Source organism: Mustela nigripes, chromosome 11 (genome assembly GCF_022355385.1).
Source record: "Mustela nigripes isolate SB6536 chromosome 11, MUSNIG.SB6536, whole genome shotgun sequence".
Classification (NCBI taxonomy): domain Eukaryota; kingdom Metazoa; phylum Chordata; class Mammalia; order Carnivora; family Mustelidae; genus Mustela; species Mustela nigripes.
This window is the reverse complement of record NC_081567.1, coordinates 32,326,579-32,347,184: the sequence shown is the minus strand read 5'-3', so window position 1 is coordinate 32,347,184 and position 20,606 is coordinate 32,326,579. Positions and strand designations below refer to the sequence as shown.

The 20,606-nt window shown below is 53.0% G+C and overlaps 1 protein-coding gene across 1 annotated transcript; it reads right to left on the bottom strand.

The window, feature by feature from the left end:
* Window positions 1-1,725: 1,725 nt before the first annotated feature.
* On the bottom strand, window positions 1,726-18,676 carry TMEM114 (transmembrane protein 114). Its single transcript, XM_059415355.1, has 4 exons — window positions 18,231-18,676; window positions 17,878-17,958; window positions 7,104-7,241; window positions 1,726-5,892 (listed from the first exon to the last, which is right to left on the bottom strand). Exons 1-4 carry the CDS (start codon window positions 18,448-18,450, stop codon window positions 5,660-5,662), a joined length of 672 nt encoding a protein of 223 aa, XP_059271338.1. The 5' UTR covers window positions 18,451-18,676; the 3' UTR covers window positions 1,726-5,659.
* Window positions 18,677-20,606: the final 1,930 nt, after the last annotated feature.

Genomic DNA, 20,606 nt, shown 5'->3' with positions numbered 1-20,606 from the left:
CATAATTGGCTCTTAATAAATTCCTATGGAAATGAATGAATGCATGTGACTTCACCAGATAGCAAAACAAAACAAAACACCAAAGACAGAAACAAAGACGCCCCACACCACCCCCCAAATCCCGATACTTGGCATTTTCGACAGAGCATGGAGCTGACCAATGCCCCCAGGGTGTGGGCTGGCTGGGAAATTTGCTCAGAGAAGAGACTGGATAGAATCTGGGGTTTACACATTTATCCAACAAGTAGTTATCATATGTGCCAGATGCCGTCGCAAGGACCAGCAAGGGACAGGAGAGACAGCGCTCCGGGTTAACACGGAGCACAGAATCCAGGAGGGAAACAGACAAGAAGCAAGGTGCATATCACCCAGGGCGTATCACAGAGCAGTGAGTGCTAAGGTCAAGAAAGCACGGAGGGGGCGCCTGGGTGGCTCAGTGGGTTAAGCCGCTGCCTTCGGCTCGGGTCATGATCTCAGGGTCCTGGGATCGAGTCCCGCATCGGGCTCTCTGCTCGGCAGGGAGCCTGCTTCCTCCTCTCTCTCTCTCTCTGCCTGGCTCTCTGCCTACTTGTGATTTCTCTCTGTCAAATAAATAAATAAAATCTTTAAAAAAAAAAAGAAAGAAAGAAAAGAAAGCACGGAGGGAGGGGGAATCGGGGAGTCTGGTGAAGGTTGTGGTTTTAGGCAGGCAGGGAAGGTCTTGTTACTTGCAGGCAGGGAACAGTAAATGCCCAACCTGTTCAAGGCTGAACAGCGTGAGTACCTGGGAAAACAGTAGTGCCAGAAAGGAGGGGTACGGTTGCCAGATTTAGTGAATTAAAATCCAGGATGCCCATTTAAATTTGAATATCAGAGAAGCAGTACATAATTGTTTAGGATAAGTATGTCCCACCTATTGGGTGGGATATACTGTTCCTGGAAAGGCCCGCAGCTACCTCAGGGCTGCTGTCACCCACCAGGGGACGCCCCTTCCCGGCCCATCCCCTGTCCTGAGGGACCCCGCTCCCCCTGTCCCACATGGTGCCCAGAAGGGTCACCCTGGGCAGCATCTGCGGCCCCCCCCCCCAAAGGGTCCACATGGACCACTTCTCTGGCTCCGAGGGGTCTTCCACGCCTGATCTGTCTCCACCTCTGGTTTCTCGCTGTCCGTTTGTGTTTCCTTCCTCTCCCTTCTCTGCGGGGGTCTCTCTGGGGCCCCGTCCCTCTCCTTCCTCCTTCCTGCACCTCCTTCTGTCCTTCTGTCCTGCCGCTGCCTGTCCACGCTGCTCTCCTCCACTTTGTCTCCTCCCTGGGCCAGCTCGCTCCTCCTCCTCTGCCTTCCCCACACCCCTCTCTCTGTCTCTGTCTCTTTTACTGTGTTTACGCATTCCTCCGGGTCTCCCTGTATGCGCGTGTGGCCATCTCTCCCGCTCCCCTTGGCTCCAGAGGGCACCTAACCTATAAACGTTCCACAAAGCCCGGGCTGCCGTTGGGCCGACGCAGACATGCTAAGTCTGCATCCAACCTTCACGGGGGCCTAATACCAGTGGCCCAGCTGCTGGGTGTCATGTGCTGGGAAAATGACAGGTGGAAATTCACTTGGGGGGAAAGCAAAGACCACGGATCACTCCCCCCCCCCTTTTTTTTTACTATAAATGAAATTCAGGGCATTGACTCTGGAGAAGGGTGAGCGGCTCCATGTCAGAGGGACAGAGGGAGGAAGGAGGCGAGGACACTGGAGCAGGGTCTCAGCCCTGGCCCTGCCACCCACCCTGCCCCTCCCCCCACCCAGCAAGTCCTTCGATGCTCCTCAGGCTCTTCATCGGCAAAATGGGGCTAAAGGTGATTGGTCCGCAAGACCCGGGGCTCCCTAGTGTTAGAAGTCTGAAGCCCAAATATTAGAAGTTTGGCTTTTTTGAGTCCCAGATGATGTTAATATGAAGGTGGGGTGGAAAACCACACAGGCCTATGCATCCCCTCACCTAGAGATGTCTCCTTGTCCTCAAAATAGAATCAGAATGGAATAGAGTAGGACAGAATAGCACAGAATCCCAAACCCCACCACTGCCTCGTCATGGATCCCAGGTAACCCAGCTACCTCCTCTCTCTGTCCTCTCCACCTACCCACCTCCTATCTCTAGTCACCTGCTACCACACTCCTTCCCCTCTCCTTCTTTCTTCCCTTCAAACACAGGAACTTGTTTCCACCTCAGGGCCTTTGCACTTACTATCTCCTGCTTGGCCTGCTGTTTCCCCATGTGGCAGGTTCCTCACTTAGGATCAGCACATACTACCTCCTCCAAGAGACCTTCAGCACAATGCCTCCTCCTCCAGGAGGCCCTTGCTGACTATCCTTCCTGGAGTAACATCTCTCCTGGCCACCCTCCAACTCATGTTTTGTTTTCCTCATAACCCTAATACTCCCTGAATTTCTCATAGGTATCATTGGTTCACGAGTGTGTGATCTGTTTCCATGTAAACTAGTAAGGGCAGGGATTTTGTCAGCCTTCTGCACGAACATGTCCCCAGAACTTAGAACAGTTCTTGACACATCATAGGAGTTTGATAAGTGTTTATGAAATGAATGAGATTATTTTCAACTATATGGTTAGTTCCTTAAATACACAAGTGCTCTCTTTTATGACAATTCATTTTTATGCCCCTAGCAGGGTTTCATGAGCTCAGCACGATTCACACGTGGGACTAGGTAATTCCCCATCTTGGGAGCTGTCCTATGTACTGAAGGGCGTTTAGCAGCAGCTCTGGCCTCTGCCCTCTGGGTGCAAGGAGACCTCACCTCGAGCTGTGACGACCAAAAACGTCTCTAGACATCGCCAATGTCCCAGGTGTGGAGGGGATGGGGAATCGCCTCAGCTGAGATCCCCTGCCCTGCAGTGTCAGACCCGTTGCTGGACACCGAGAGGGCTGAAAAGGAACGTCTTTGGACGCATTTGAGAACAGGGTCGGCCTCTGGTGCGGTTCCACCATATGACCACCAGGTGGCAGCAGAGACCGCTCTCTTTCTCTCACTAACAGGTTGCCCTCACTTTGCGAAAACTTTCGTTTCTCTCTCTGCGGAACTGATTCTGTAACTCTGCGGTCGCCCCCCTCCCCCACGGGGCCTCGTGGACAATCTGAAGAAAGGGCAGCAATGACCTGAACCCACCGGCAGACAGAGAGCTCCCTGGTATGGGTGTTGGCTGGCAGAAGAGGAAAGAAAATCATTCTGGAATCAGGCAGATCTAAATTTGCACCCCAGTTGTACCCCTTTCTCTCTTTGTACCTTCGGGCTAGTCAGCTTAGCCTGTCTGTGCCTCAGTTTCCTCATCTGTACCCGCCTCACTCCTCTCCATAGTCCTCACCACCAACCACATGTTTTGCATGCCTGTCCATCATGTGGCAGCTCCAAGAGCAAGAGCTCGCTAGTTCCTAGCATGCCATGACCTTCACCAGTGTTTGTTGAGTGACTGAGTGACTGATGGCATGTAGAATAATGCAGATGTGTAATAAGTACTCAGTGAGCATCAGTCATGGTGAGGAGGAGGAGGAGGTCATGTCACAGTAAGGGGGAACGGTGTGGTGGTGAGGACAGTGTCACCATGATGTTGCTAATGGTGCTGTCACCTTGTGACCCAGGCCAATGATCCCCAAACCTTCTAAGCCAGCAGCACTTCCCAGAGGGATTTTCTTAAACCTAAGGCTCGCCAGGCCCTCCCACCCCTTGTGACTCTGAACCCACAGGAATAGGTTGAAAACCTCGGCTGTACCCTGAAATCATCCAGAGAGGTCATTAAACACTATCAGCTCTACCCTGAGGTATGATCAGAGCAAGGATTCAGCCAGGGTATCGGGGTTTTTAAAAGATGTCCCAGTGATTCTAATGTGCAGCCAAGAGACAACCACCCCTATCCCTTAGCAAATGCCCAAGATCAGTGTCACACAGGAGAGGGCCCCAGACCAGCAGCATCCACATCACTGGGGAGCTGGTCAGCACTGAAATCTCGGGCCTCACCGGGACCTGCTGACTCAGAGGGCCCCTAGGGGCGGCCCCCCGCCAGGAGGGTTGGGACACCCCGAAGAGTCTCAGCACACTGAAGTGTGAGAAGCACCACCCCAGGGGATCTGGATGTGCAGCTACTTTGGAAACTCCCACTCCCGTGGCCAGAACACCAGGACAAAAGGAAGGATGGAACTTTCTGGAAGAGGGAGGAGGGGTTATGATTAGTCCCTGAAGAGCTCCATGGGAATCTTTCATTTCCTCTCCTAGACCACCCCCCCAACATGTGTGCTGAGAAAAGCCCAGACTTATGTTTGCCCAAAAGGAGCCAGGCCTCCCTGGACAACACTCGATGCCAGCAGGGCCAAGGAGGTAGGCGCCACCCCCCACCCACATCCACTGAGGCCACCAGCTCATGGCGTCACCAGAACGCAGCCCGTGACGGAATCCACATCTTTTTTGGCTGGTGTAGAAGCAACCTAAAACCGCAGCCACAAAGAGGACAGAAGACCCTGCGTATACGTGAGCGTGTGCGTGAGCGTGTACGTGAGCGTGTCTGAATTCACCGTCAGAATCTCGCCAGTCTCGGGCTCCAGGCTGTGGAAGTAGGCTCAGTCAACGCATTCATGGGGAAACTGCTTCTACGACAGGTGTGAGATGATGAGGGCTGACAGGTGGCGCTTGTGTCCAGGAGTGACTACTGTGTGTTTGAGTCCGGCTGCGAGTCTGCTGATGCCTCTTCCCTCTTCGGGCGAGTCTGCTGCTGATTCTGCTGATTCCTCCTGAATCTCAAGCTTGCTGATTGCTCTTCCTGCCAGCAGTGAGCTTGCCCTTGGCTCTCCCACAGTCTCTGACGTGACACAGTGAGACGACCAGCACACTGGCCACCAGGAACCTGGCGGGGCTTCCATGTCCAGGATGACTGTTTCTGTTGCAGTACTGAGCCGCTGATCACTGAGAATCATTGCTCCAAGGAAGCCCGGCCCATTGAGCTCCGGGACAGTGGACGGGACGAGCGTGCACCTCCCTGAGGGGAGGGGGGACACGGGCACCACCTGGTTGGTGAGTAGCCCAGATTTCTGCCCTCATCCCCCTACTTCACACTGTGCCCCAGGCAGGGGTTCCAGGTCCTGTGAGGCCTGTGGCCTGAGTCTGGGGTTCTGCAGCCCCACACATAGCAATCGTGCTGTGGCCAGCCTGCTGGACCTGCTCAGGAGAACTGTGGTAAGGGATTGAGCACTGTTCTTGGAGCAAGGAGTACACTACCAGCTCACTGTGCACCTTTGTGCAGCTTACCTAACCTCTCTGGTCTTTCGTGTCCTTAGCAAAGAAGCGGAGCTGATGCAATGAGCAGGGGTGAGGACTGAAGTGAAGCCAGAGGAGGCCTACCGGGGCTGCATCCAGAAAGTTCTGGTTATGATCAAGGGGCTAATCTGTCATTTCGTGGGAGGTGGGTTCTGCACTCCAATGGCCTCCTCCAGCCCACACGGACACACGCGTGCACAAACACACAGACACACCACACCAGGCAGAGATGACAGCAAGGCCTGGAGCTCAGCCCACAGCAGTCCTCGGGTTGGTCCCACCACCAGTGGCCTTTGAGGAAGAAGAGGCTGCAGCCCACAGATGGATCCCTGGGGCCCCAGGCCAGGCCCCTGTCTCCCACCAGACCAAGCATCAGGCTCATATGGCCTGGTCCTGCCTCTGTCTCAGTCTGAGCACGCGGGCTGCCCCCATAAAGGCCGCGCCAGTGAGCAGCTCGGCGATGAAGCTCATCCAGCCCAGGGCCAGGGACCAGCCAAAGCGGATGTCCACCTGGTCGAGGAGGGCCTTCTCCTCTAGGAGACACAGAGCCTCCCGGAAGGCGGCGGCCGAGTACGCGATGTAGACGCTAATTCCAGCCAGGGTCACCAAGGCTGCAGGAGAGGCAAAGAGAGCAGATCGAAACCCTGGGCTCCTCCTCCTCCTCGCGAAGCCCACCGCTCTAGGTGCCCATGCTCCTCCCGCCACAGGGCCTTTGCCCTTGCTAGTCCGCTATCCGGTGCACCCTCCCTTCCTATTCACTTCCCCCCCCACCCCCAGAAACTCTTCCACCCCACCTCAGCTCACGCTTGGCTTCCGGAACCTCCCCAAACAGGTCAAGTCCCCCCACCCCGTGGCTTCACAGCACCACCCGCTGTCACTGTCCAGATCAGAACTGCAGCTTTGCATTTGTTTGTGAAGTGGCTGAGCTAATGGTCATCTCCCCAACTGGGCTATGAGCTCCAGGGGGCTCATCCTCGATTCCCCCACACCCAGCATGGGGCTGGCCCACGGTGGGTCTCCAGAGAGCTGCGCTGTCCAGAGACACAGCTGTTGGCCACAAGGGGCTATTTCAACTGAAATTAAATTAGTGGAAATGAACATGTCCGCCCTCCTGGGCATCAGCTCCACCTAAAGTGCTCTGCAACCTGGCCTGAGGCCCCCCCAATGGCGCAGTGTGGATTAGACTTTCCACCACTGTAGAAAGTCCGAGTGGGCAGGGTGGTTTCGAGAATTAGTCCCTGGGTAAACTCTTAATGCCAGTGTTAATACTAGCAGAGGTCGAGGACATCGGAGCCTCACACTTTTCACCTCCAGACAGTCTTTTTGGGGTTTTCTCTCCATGGATCCCAAGTGCGTGAATCACCTCTGTTCCTGTTCTGGGTTTAAGGAGGGACTATTTCAAGCCCACAGGAAGGAGGGAGGAAGGAGGAGGAGAGAGGGCTTAGGACACCAACTGTGCACTGGATCCCATCTTTGAAAGCCTCTGTTCTGCCAAACAAAGGGGATTAACCCTGGCATTGCCCGGTTTTTAATCAATCAGTCAATCAGTCAAAGGAAGATGCATCAGAAGGGCAGAGGCACATGAGGGAGAAGGGAGAAGCTTGAGAGAGAAGCCCTCAAACAGAAGCTCTAGGGTCCTCTGTGAAATCAGGAAATAATCCTCAGGACATGCTCCCACCCTCTACTTCTCTCTTGGGACCCATTCATCCCTCCCAGCTGTGATGTCACAGATGGGAAAACCGAGCCCCGGAGAAGACGCCTGCCCCTCCCCAGCTGAGGGTTCACAAGGGGCCCCCATGCTCCGGGCAAGGGGGGCACCTACCTCCAAAGAGGAAGAGGGTCCCTGTGAGCAGGAGGAGGATGGAGACTCGGAGGAGGAAACTCAGAAACCCTGTCATCCCCCCAAACACCATCAGGATCAGGCTGAGCGGCAGCAGAATCACAAATGTCCCATGCATGGCTTAGAAGAGAGAGGAGGACAGCAGGCAGAGGAGAGTTACCAACAACTTTCAGTCAATCAACAAACACTTACCGAGCACCACCTACGGGCCAGCCCCCAGATGCTGGGAGAAAAAAATTAACGCCACTGCTACTACCAGGTCTGATGACGGAGATGTAACAACATGTCACAAACGACAAGATCCCACTTGTTTTTGTGGCTGAGTAACCTTCCATTACATAAGCTGAAACAAGTCAGATGGAGAAAGACACACACTGTATGATTTCACTGATCCGTGGAATCCAGAAAACAAAACAAACAAGCAAGCAAACAAACAAACAAAAAACCAGACTCTTAAAAGCTGAAAATAAACTGGTACTTGACAGAGAGGAGAGAGGGGGGAGATAAGTGAAACAGATAAAGGGAGTGAAGACATAAACACTTCCAGGTGTAAAATAAGTAAGTCAGGAGGACAAAAACCACAGTGTAGCCAAAATAACCAATACTGTAACAATGTTGCACGATGTGGAGAGTGACTACACCTGTTGCCATGAGGCGTGCTCAAGTGAGCTGTCCGATCCCTGTGTTGCACTCCCTGGAATTAACAAACATTCTATGTGGACTAGACTTCAGTAGTAGAGTAAACTAAGTTTTGGAAGTAACAGGTGCAGAGACATCTGTGCCCGGCTTCAGGTCTCACAAGCTCGTGTCCTCGAGCTCTCTGTGAGGCAGGAACTGCCATGTTCGTTCACATACTCAGCGTGTTTCCTGAGCACTCTATTGAGTAGAGTCAAGCAGTGAACAGATCAGTGACGTGGTTGAGAGATGGTGGCTTCTCGGAGGAGGTGACATTCAAGCAGAGCCCCAGAAAGGAGTGAGAAAGGCAGCCTGCAGAATGAAAGAAGGGGGGGGCAAGAGACGAGCAGGTGCTGAGGACCCAGGGAGGGACTGTGCCTGGTGGGATGGAGGCACAGGGGAAGCTGGCAGAGGCGGCACGGAGAGAGTGGGGGGGGGGGGGGGATGCAGGAGATGAAAGCAGGGAGCTAAGAGCAGAGCACACACAGGACTGTGGACTTCCCTCTGAGTGAAAGGGGACACCAGGTGGGCAGCTCCGGGCAAGAGAAGCCCCCAGTTTAACTTCCGTTTCTGAAGACCTCTCTGCTTGCTATACTGAGAGTAGACAGCAGAGGGGGCCAGGGGCCGGACAGGTGGCTCCCAAGCTCATGTCCAGCCGGAACCACTGAAGGTGACCCGATCTGGGATGAGAGTCTTTGCAGATGGAATAGAATGAGGGGATCTCTGCACAAGCTCATCTGGATTCGAGGGGGGTCTCGCACGCAATGACTAGTGCCCTGGGAAGAGGCAGGCGAGAACACAGAGGAGAGGCGGTGAAGACAGGTAACAGAGCTATACGGCCCCATGCCAAGGGTTTCTGGGGACTGGTGCCACCACCTGAAGCCAAGGAAGCAGGGTCCAGATTTTGCCTTGGAGCTTCCAGGAGTACCTGCCCCCTGGACGCTTACATTTCAGACTTCTGACCTCCAGGACTGTGACGCAATACACTTCTGGATTTTTAAGCCACCCAGCCTGCCCAAGAAAACAAAGACAAGGAGCAAGAGGACCATCGGGGTATACTGCAATCATCCTGGTAAGGATGAGGGTGGCCTGGGGCTGCTGGGAAGGATTGGGTTCCAGGTATATTCTGAGGATAAAACGGGCAATGGTGTTGAAGGTTTGAGAACAAGAGGGACAAGACAAGCAGGAGATCTGGGACCTGAGCGCTGGATGGATATGCTGCCGTCTGCACAGGTGGGAAGATGAGGGAAGAAGCATTGGGTTTGGGGCTCGGTCAGCATGAGATGCCCGCTGGACCAGAGCAGAGGCAACAGAGATAGAGGTGTACAGTGGCCTGGAGCTGGGGCAGGTCCGGCCTCAGGGACCAGGGGGCACCAGTATTACAGAGGTGGATTCAGAGTGGGGACCAGACAGGTTCCAGAGCTCAGCAGGGAGTTCAAGCTCTGAACACCACCATATCGGGCAAGCCCCATGCACGCCTGGCCCCTCGCTCCCCAGACCCTGAAAGCAGCCCCTGCTCTCAAGACCCAAGTATTTCCTAAAGACCCAACCCTGCCTTTCCTCTTCCACATACGGTTCCCCCACTTCCCTCTGGTGCTCCCTGCCTGTCCTGGCTCCCCGTCCTAGGCTGCCCAGCCCGCCAGCTTCCAGTCTTCCCTCCCAGGCTCCTGACCAACTCTCTGCACAGTGACCCATCATCGCATGGGGAACATCTGCTCTGAGTTCCATTAATGAAAACAGCGACTGGCGAGGGCAGGCATGGGGCTGGAGGGGGTGAACAGGTGAGGGGGGAGGCCAGAGAAAGAACATCCCCTACCCCTCCTCCCTGTCCCCAGATTGCAGGTGGCTGGTGAGTCAGGCGCACAAGACATTAACAAGGCATGATAAGAACTTACAGAAAGTAGAAAAAAAAAAGGAGTTCCATGGAAGTCAGTTGGTGTGGGGGTGGGAGAGAAGAGGGTAGAAGAAATCTGGGGTCTCAGGATCCCAACGTCTAAACATTTGCCACCGTCTTGGCTCTGAGCTTCCCGCCAGCCAAAGCAAAATGGGAAACAATTGCAAAGTTCTTTACCAGCCATTCGTTTACCAAATATTTATTAATTATTGACCATGAATTGGGCACTAAGCATCTTTCAATCCTTTTGGCAGCAAGATGGGGATGAAAATAAATACTTCGCTCTTACTCTTGAGAACAAGCCCAGCTCAGGTCTCTCCTTAAACTTACGCCCACAGTCTGCTCTGCGCCCCCTCGGCTCCCCACAGCCGCCCTGCCTTGGCATCTGTCACCTAGGATGGAGGGCAGCTCCCTCTTCTCTCTCTCCTGTTAAGCTGCGGGTTCCTTGAACGGGTTCTTCTAACACGATCGCATCCCTGAGTTTCCAGTGGAGCTCTCAGGAGACCGTGAATGCCCAATGGGTATTCACCAACCTCGTTAATTAAGAGCTAGATGGTGTTTCTCTAAGGCAAGAAAATATGGCGGTTTCTAAGAAATGAAAATAAAGCCAAGAAGCTTGAGAGATGATCTCACAGGGGGTTCAAACCATACACTTTCTCCAGCCGGGTACTCTGCATCTGTATTCGGTCTCTGATGCTGGGGCCCTGGGTGTGTCTCTTCATTCGGCAGGAACTCCATTTCCACCTCTGTGAAACAGTGGCTCACGGGACTGCCCTCAGGACCATGTGCCTGAAGACGATGGGGCGACACGGGGAAGTTTAATGTCGGTACCACGTCCCATAGAGTAAGTGCTAAGTGGATCATAAGTCCGCTAGTAAAACGATGGTGCAGACAAGAATCCAGCCTGGCCTCCACGGTGACCCAGTCAATTTGTCCTCAACCCTGTAAAAGCCACCAACCTGTGCAAGTCAAGGAGACAAGAGTAATATCCCTCCCAAGGCTTGTCCCTCCCTTCCTTTCTTCCTTCCTTCCTTCCTTCCAGGAAAAATCCTGGGCCAGGAAGTACAACAGCTGGGGTGAAAACCTGGCCCTGGCAGAGGCATCCCCCTGTATGGCATTGACTCCAGACCATGTCTGGGAAGTGAAATCATTCATCATTTAGAAATTAATGAGGTTTCCTGGAAAGGGTTCAGCCCCAGCGGCACCATGTGTGAGTTCCCCAGACTTGCTGAGAGCTGACTTGACGTACACGTTCAATTAAATGCCTGGGTAAGAGGAAGCTTCCCGTGGGATAGCTGTAAAATCTCCTGCTGAAGTTTGGCTTAGCTTTCCGTGGTGTGTGTGTGTGTGCGTGCGTGCATGCGCACACACACGTGTATGTGTACACCTTGGTCTTTGTTATTTTCAGGGCCACAGACCTGGAGCACGGGGATTGATTCGGAGTCCTATACCCATTTCCAGCCACATCTCATTTGAAAACAGGTATCTATAGGCCCCTAATGAGGGCCACGCTCTGCCAGAGAGCCCGGGGACACCGCAGCGGAGAATGTCCCTGCCCTCCTGCGCCTGGAGACCAGGGTCCAGGGCAGGAGATAGACGAGCAGGCAAACAAAGTTACAGGCTGTGATAGGTCATGAAGGAAGCCAGCAGGACGATGCAGAAAAACAGGGTAGGCAGGGATACCTTATTCTTCGGATAAGGTGATTGCATCTGTTTCCTTGGGGGGCATCACAAATTACTACAAGCCAGGTGTCCCCTACAGGAACACCTGTCCCCTACAGGTGCCCCCTACTTGACATTCCTGGAAGCCACAAGCCCAAAATCAAGGTCCCATGATTGCACTCCCCTCCAGAGGCTATGGGGGAGTCCTTCCCTGCCTCCTCCAGCCTCCCAAGGATGCTGGCAATCCTTGACACAGCCTGGTGGCTGTGTCATTCCCACTCTCTGCCCACATCCCCACTCTCCTTTTCTTAAAAGGACCCTTGTCATAGAATGCAAGGCCCACCCAGTTAATCCTTTTGAGGACCAATGTGTGCCCAAAGCCAAGAAACCTTTCGATTCAAAAACACTTTGTTGAGAAAAAAAAAAAAAAGAAAAAAGAAAAACAAAAAAGCTTTGTTGTAAGCAAAGGAAAGAGAAAACCCAGAAAGAAGCAAAGATGTTCACGCCAAGGAAAAGGTGACTGTGATTCCCATCATCTTACTGTTCAAAGAACTGCTCAACGGGAAAACCAGGCTTCCAATTCCACAACACCAGCGAGGTCAGGAAGCCCTGGGGTGATTAGTGAAGTAATAGTTGTGCTCTTACAGAAAGCAGAGACAGGGTTTCTGCACAGACATCAGAAAGAAGAAAATCTCAGGAACCATTTCTCAAAGGGGGAAATGTCACAGTGTCTTTATGTTCAAGACTTGTCAGTGTGACCTGCAGACCAAGAAAAGCTCAGAGAGATTCAGTACAGATAGTGCCTGGGAAGGAAGTCAATTTTTACATTTTCGTAAATATTTGTTCTAGAATCTGGGGTGACCAGAATGCAGTCGTTTTTAGAATAGGGGCTGCATCTTCCATTCCCTTCGAGCACTCCAGAATGCACTGTTGTGATACAGAAAAAGCAGGACTCTACGACGAGCAAAGACATAGGTTCCAATCCCGATGCCACCTCTTACCAAGCGAATGTCATCGCCTCCCAAAAGCCTTTCTGTTACCTCCCCTGTCCATTGGACCATGGGCCCTGACTTTGCCAAGCTGTCCTGAGCACCAAATGTGAGAATAGCTGTTTCTTTCTTGCCCTCAACCACCTTGGGCTCTACCAGGTAAGAATCTGAATGCCCATTTCGCAGATGAGAAAAGTGAGGTTCAAGGTACTGAGTCAGCTGCTCAAGAAGGTACAGCCATCAAGTCTCAGAACTGGGACGGAACAGCAAAGGAGGTTGACAAATGGGTGGCAGGACAGCAGACAAGGGGTGTTTAACCCAGCCTGCAAATTAGGAAAGGCTCTGGGGGCAAGTGGAGGAGGTCTCAACTTTAAGGTCAGATGAGAAGGCATGGGGGAAAGCATTCCTAAAGAAGGAGATGGCAGGGGCTCCTGGGTGGCTCAGTGGGTTAAGCCGCTGCCTTCAGCTCAGGTCATGATCTCAGGGTCTTGGGATTGAGCCCCGCATCGGGCTCTCTGCTCAGTGGGGAGCCTGCTTCCTCCTCTCTCTCTGCCTGCCTCTCTGCCTACTTGTAATCTCTGTCTGTCAAATAAATAAATAAAATCTTTAAAAAAAAAAAAAAAGCAGGAGATGGCATGTGCCAAGGCCCTGAGGCAGGAGATATCTGGAAGGATACACATGTCCCAGCTCTTGCAGCTGGACAAGCGGGCAGTGCTCCTGTAGTTCCATGAGCCACGCTACAAGGAAATTCAACCAGTGGGACAGTCCTCCCCGGGGCTTGCATTAGAGCAAACACAATAGCATTCTTCTCAGAAGAAATGAAAACAAGACCCACGCAGCCCCCACCTCAACTCCTTCATCCTTCCCTGCCCATACCGAAGTGCTCGGATGCACGTGCTGCCAGTCGTTTTCCCATATATTCATACTTTCCTAGGTATTTACCGATTTCTCGAATTCTAAAGGGCACAGCCAGTCCTACTTCAACATCTGAAAACAGGACGTGTTAGGCCATCCCCAGGTATCTTGCTTATAACACTCTGTAACTGGCTTTTCTCATTCCACGGGATTTCTTGGTCTTGCGTGCACATGAGTATATTCCCTTTGCAGATGACAAAACCTTCCAACAGACAGACGTATCACATGCAGACGCTTAGCCCTATTTCCACCCACAAGCCCCGAGGCTGCCTCTTGCTCTCCGTTGCCACAAAAATGGTTAAGGTGAGCCTCTTAGAAACTCACAGGGTAGACCCCAGAAAGTGGAAATTACGCTGAATATGAATTTTCTGGTTTTTTTTTTATTTGTTTAAAGTGTGTCCTTGCATTTCAACAGGCACCAGAGGGGCCGCCTGAAGCCCGGGCCTTCGTGCCCGGAGATGCTGACAGTCCAGGCTGCCTACCACACAGCTATCCATGAACCACACTGAGAAATTCCCTCTAGACTGAGGCCACCTCTGAATCCCATTATGTCCCTAGTCCCTTTATTTCTGTCCCCCACCATCTCCTCTCTTGCAATCAGCACCAGGCATCGTGGGAGGGCTGGTTTTAATTTTCCACACCACTGCAACAGCCGGGTACCCAGAGAGACCAGAGACCCAATCCCGTGATTTTCCAACCTCACCACCTCAGAAGACAGGCAGGCCAGGCCTCTGGCCCTCGGTCGGGTTTCTGCCACTGCTGTGCTATGTTGGGCGAGGCATCTCTGTCTGCTCTAGGTCTGGTGTGCTTAGTTGTGGGATAATCAGCCTTACCTTGTTCCTGGCTCTTAGGAGACACAGCTGAAGTAAGGCATAGGGAGGACCCGAGGTGTAGGTAAGAAGTACTTTCTGTGCCACCTCCAGAAACACTGGCCTTCTGGCAGTCTCTGGAACACCCTGCCCTCAGTCCTCCTGCTCAACTCTGCTCCTGCCTTTCCTCCTTGTAACTCAGATCTCTGATTCCCAGTTGGAAAAGGCAGCGTAGGATGGGGGACCAGGAGCCCAGTAAACAGACAATTATTTATTTATGGACTAAATAAATAATTAGCTCCATTTTTACAGAAGGGAAGCCTGAGGCTCAGGGAGGCAGTGGGACCCAGAGCAGGAGCGGACATGAATGGAGCTCCTACTCTGCTCTGTGCACCCCTGCTAGGTGTTTTGCCTATGGGATCTCATCTCATCTCAGAGAAGCCTGTTTATGGAAGCAAAGGTTGGGCCAGAAGCCACACAGCTGGTAAGATGTGGGACCCTTATCTATGTTGGGACTGGCCCTACTCCTTCCCCCTGTTACAAGGGGCACATCTCACCCCGGCCATCAGCACATCCCATCCTGTGGACCACAGCCCTGGGCATGGGATCCAGGCTGGTCCAAAGAGAAGCCTAATCAGAAGTTCTGCAGACTTGGCAAGCAGAGAGCCTCCTGCTTGGGTTGTTAAGAGGAGAGAGGGTTTATTGAAAGCAGGACCCAAACAGAGGCAAAGCCCAGAGAGGAGAAGAAAGAAATGGAGTTTAATTCTCTGGATTCTGGCCCATTTGAACTTCTCAGTTAAATGGACCGGGAATTCCTTTTCTTGTTTAAATAAAGATGATTCGCATTTCACCAGAAGACTTCTGGTTGGTACTGCTACCCTGGTTGTTTCTAAATTGTGACTCTTTTTTCAACATGGTGCTGAATTTGATGATTCTGTCCTCCTCCACCAAAAGTAATTCCAGTCCCTGGCCAAGGAATCAAACCCAGGACATCCCCAGAGCTAATCTGGAAGACAAAACATCCAGGCAAGGTGGGTTTTTAGTGGGCGCTGGAGTGGTCTGCTTGCTTGGGGTTTGCAGGGAAAATCAAGAGCTCTCTCCCCACTGGGATTTGTCTAGGAGGCTGGCTCGGAGAACACGCTGCTTTGACAACTGTCCTCTCTCCTCTGTGACCCTAGCAGCAGGTCCTTAAGGAATAAAACATCTTCACCTAACAAAAGAGCTTGGGCAAGATTCAAAATTCATTCTGGGGACAAAGAGATTCTGAGAAAAGTCTCCCTCTGGGGAAGGTATGCAGCGAGCATGTGGTCTGAAGGGGCAGCCTGCTCTTTCTTGGATGATATAATGGTAATAATAGCAGCTCCCATTCAAGGGGCACTTACAGAGGCAAGGCACCGCTGAGGCTCTTTAAATACACTCTCCCGTTCCAGCCCTGCCATATCCTTATGAAGAGGAGTGGCAGACATCCTCCCTTTGCCCAAGAGGGACCCACGCTCGGAGAGATAGGGAACATGGCCAAGGCTGCATGTCTCCTTGGCAGTGAAGCTGGGGGGCTTAGGCCTGGGTCTGAGAGTGAACAGATGAACAGGCTCTGAATGTGACTGCTGCCTGTTTCTCAAAATACTGAAGCACACAGGGTTGCTGGCATTATTAAGATGCACAAAGGAGCCAGGCCAATGCCAGTACTAGTTAGTCTGCTTCACCCACAGATGTGATAAGTACCTAAATGCCAGCAGCCAGCCCAGCAAAGGGTCAATGCTCCAGAGATGGGACTGCATCTAAGAGAGGCTGGAAGGAATAGCAAAGACTAGTGTTTATTGAGCACTTACTGTGTGCCCAGTACTTTGATGCAACACAGAGATACTGCAACAACCAGGCATTATGTGAGGTCCCAGGTAAGGACACTTTTTTTCATCCAGCTGATTTACAGAATTCTGACCACGCCCCCCTCATGGTTTTGACATTTCGTTTTGATAGATGTTGACACTGAGTCTCAGAGGTTAAGACACCTGTCCCGCAATCCCAGAGGGTCCTGGGAAGGGTCTGAGCTGGCATCTGGCACCCATGTCCCTCATGTCAAGGGCAGAACTCTTGAACATTCTTGAAACAATGCTCTGAGAACACCCCAAATTGATTCTGGTCAGCTTGGGGCTGGGGACAGAGTTCATGGCACTTCTGCCTTCCTTCAACCTCCCAAATACATTGAGTATCTACGGGACATCTGCCCCAGGACCTTATGCAGGGTGTAGCATCTGGATTCTATCAGCTCAGGAGAGCCAGCTGCTATTTTTAGGAACTGGAGGAGACAGCTGCCATCATGCTGACAGCCTGAAGTTGACCCCGGTGGGAATATCTACACCACAGGAATCGGCAAATGCTTCAAACCAAGACTCCCTCCTCCCCCAGAATGACAATTACTATTTCCCAACACAGCACTGAACTTCTGTTCCACTCATGTTCTCATCATTCATTTAACAAATATGTTCCACCTCTAACATAAGACAACTGGTACTCACTCTCATACCTGCTCAGCAAATCTGGGCTCAGGACCCCACCCCACACCAGGTTCTGGGCTAAATATTGGAGATCAAGCCACGGCAAGACAGACATGGTCCCCATCCTCACAGAACTCATGGTCTCATGAGGGAATCAGACTTTAACGCAAAAATGTCACAAAACCCGGGGTATGAGTAGAAGCTGGTGGGATGGAAGCAGAGAGCTCTCAGGTAGAGGAAATGGCATGTGCAAAGTCCCAGGGGCAGGAGGAAACTGGGCATGATTCAGGAAGCGGCCCCAGGCCAGCATAGCCAAAGAAGAAAAAGCAAGGGGAAGATTGAAACTGAAGAGGCACCCGGAAGCCCTTGTGGGCCATGCTAGCGACTTGATCTTTGTTCCTAAGCCTCAACAAGTCCATCAAAAGCAGCCCACACTTTTCAAGGTCTGAGGAACTCAGCCTTCACTTCCTCATCACATTCTTCCTATGGCTCCTCTCCAAGCCTCAGCTTCTTTGCAGGAAGAATGAAGGTAATCATGGAGACGATACTTAGCTTCACAGGGTAGCAGTGGAGTTTAACGAAAGACATAGATGAAAAGCATTTAGCTCCATGCCTGGCCTCCTGCCAGCCTCAACAAACTCACTGAACTGTTATGTTTAGGTCTCTCCTTTCTCAAGTGCCTGTTCAGCCCATTCACTTTCCTGCATTCAGTCTTCCCACCGTGACTGAGTTCCAAGCACTGTCCTAGGCTCTGGGAAATCAGTCCTGAATGGGACAGACCCAGTGGCCCCAGGGGCGAAGTCTCTGCCCCTAATCTTTCCTGTACGTTCCACAGATACTCACTGCTTCCTGGCTCCTGCCAAGTGCTTGTTCTCAGCCCCGAGGCCGACACAAGGTGTGCGTTCGGGTCTCTGGGCTCCTCTCTTTTCCGCATTCAGCTCCTCAGGCTGGTTTAGGCATCTCTTCAGACTCCCACCCACCCTCCCTCCCGCAGCCTGTCGCTCTGAAATGTGACTGGGCATTTCCACATCTGACTCCGCAGCTAGTCTGTGAGTTTCTGGAGGGCACGACCTGGGTCTTAATCAGCAGCACGGTGCCTGGCACAGAGGAAGCCTGCGATCAACGTTTGTCGAATGAATCCTAAACCACACAGTGTGAGCTGGGGCACAAGAGAAGCCTGGCCCCTCCTCCCATCTCCACTCCCTCTCTGGCACCAGCTGCCCCCTCCACAGGACCCCAGCCCTGCTCTTTGGAGAAGAGCTCCAAAACCAGTGTCCCGACCTGGGACTCTCCCGAACCCCATCCTCCCAGACTCACTGAGAAGTTGTCGGCTTGAGTCGCTGACGGTCACATTCTCCTGCCAGAAGGGGTTCATCAGCGGCACACACGAGCTCTGGACTAGATGGGGCAGAAGAATCAGAGGGTGCGGACCTGGAGTTGGGACCCCAGCCCGAGGCCTCATCCCTACTCCCCACCTAGATGCTACCCCGGGAAGACGGATCGTGCTGAGACAGCGGCGCCGGCTGGAGCCCTCTACCCGCAGCCCGCTACCCACCTGGCCCAGGCCCCGTCCCCGCATTTTGTGTTTTGGAGCTCAGGGAGGACTGCTAGCCCAGCAACAGGTCCCAGGTGGGCGCGGCACCACGTAGCATCCCCGCGCTCCCCCTTACCCCGGCAGGTGCGCCAGAGGCCGGAGTGCGAGCTCAGAGGTTCAAGCTGGCTGCGGTTGGCGGCCCCCGCCCGGCCCCACGCCCCTGGGCCGCCCCGCTCCAGCCGCTCGGTGTCAATGATGTACCAGAAGTCCGTGCCGATGGCGGCCGCCAAGAGCACAAAGCTCAGTGCCCCGGTCAGAGCCGCCGCGCCCGCCAGCATGCCCAGGTGCACCCTCATGGCGCAGCCGGGCCCTCCGCCCGTGGTTCCCAGCTCCTCCTCCCGAGCCTCCGGACTGGGAGCTGCCCGGCCCTTCGGTCCTCGAGCCCTCCCCTCTCGCCCTAGCTCCGCCCCCCAGCCCCTCACCTGCGCCCTCAGACCTGCACGCGCTCCTCCCAAACCGCTCCCAGCCCTCCGATGCCACCGCCACTCTAAGACCCCCTGCCTGCGATCTCAGACTTCCACCTCCGACTTCGGACCCCCATTCGAGCCTTCATCCCTCCCCTTAGACCTCCCCCCAGGCTGAACGCCACACCTCAGCCCTCCATTCCCACCTCCCACCTGCCTCCCAGGATCGTTGCCCTCGGATCACCTCCGCACCGTCCCCAAACCATCCACACTGTCCCCGAACCATCCTCCCCGCCACCTCCCTGCCCCACCCGCCCCTGACCCAGTCTGCCCTGCCTCTCCCTCTCCGCCCCTGCCCTCCCTGCTCTCCCCACACCAGCACCTAGACTCTAGACTCCCCCCAACAGCCCCTTGTGCATGGCGCTTTCCGTCCCCCGCCCTTCCCAAGGCTCCCCGTCCTGCGCCACATGCGCCCCTCCTCCTCTGCGCCCTAGAGAAGGGCTGGAGTTCTGGGTGCTGTACTGCAGGGACAGTGGCCTCCCACAAACTGGGGAAGTAAGACACTGGGGCCCTGTCAGTCTGACAGTCCCACCTGGGGGTTAATCTTCAGCACCCCTCTTTCTCCAGCTCCAATTATCCTTCCTCCAAAATCTACCTTCAGTTGGCAAAGAGCAGATGCATTTTTTAATAAAAGTTCTTTAAAGCAATGAGCTAGTCCAGGTCCTCTGTGTCTATTCCTCTACCCCCTCTGTCACTGTCACCATCACAACCATGACTATCATCATCACATCACCACCACCATCACCATCATCATCATCACCATCTTCACTATCACCATCATCACCATCGTCACCATCATCGTCATCACCCCCAACACCATCATCACCATCGTCACCATCATCATCGTCATCACCCCCAACACCATCATCACCACCATCACCCCCATCACCACCACTCTTATCATCACCATCATCCTTATCAATTCCACTACCTTCTTCACCACCATAAAACCTCTCATTCCTTCAAGAAATACTTCTTGAGTGCCTAATAGGTGCCAGACACTATAGCTTGTGTTGAGAACATAGGCATGAGCAACCCAAACACAGCGCCCCTGCCATTAAGAAAGGCATGCTGTAGACTTCTCAGCCTTCTCCAAGCAGGACACAGACCAAAAAATAGTCATGTTTGTAGGGCACACAGGGGTCCATGGAGGAGGATTCTAGATGCTGGAGATGACTTGTCTTAGGAGCAGCAGCACTCTGGTGACACATTCTTAAAGAAGCATGGTGCCAAGACTCAAAAATTGATTAACTGGCAAGAGAATTATTAAACAAAGTATCCTTAGAACAGGGTGCCATGAAAGAAAGTAACGGGGAGGTCTTTTGGATTTGGAATCTAGACACAAAGGATGAAAAGGCATTTCATGCCTAGGGGATGACTTATATGAAGGGTTTGGTACATTCTAGAAAAACCAAAAGAAGAGTAATCAAGCTAGAACACAGAGAGGAGCAAGTAGAGGGAAATGAGATTGGGGTTTAGGTATGGGGCCAGGTCATGCTGGTCTTGAGGTCATGTTAAGTGTTTGGATTCTAGTTGAAGCCACTGAATGGGTCTGAGTGGAGAAGTGAAACTTGACTTCTTTTTTTTTTAATTTTTACATTTTTAAAATTTCACTCTCCATACTGGCTTTAGCATGGATCATAGACTCTAGGGAGGCACGGAGACCAGCAAGGAGGTCAGTTAGCAGTAGAAACAGCAAGACCTCCTAGTGGCTTGGGCTACAGTGGTGACAGCACTGCATAGACAGTGAAGTGAGTAGGTAACTTTTAAAACTGAAGACAATAGGGAGTGCCTGGGTGGCTTAGTCAGTTAAGCTTCTGCCTTTGGTTCAGGTCGCGATCTCAGGGTCCTGGGATCAAGCTCCACATCGGGCTCTCAGCACGGCGGGGAGCCTGCTTCTCCCTCTCCCCCGTCGCGATCTCAGGGTCCTGGGATCAAGCCCCACATCGGGCTCTCAGCACGGCGGGGAGCCTGCTTCTCCCTCTCCC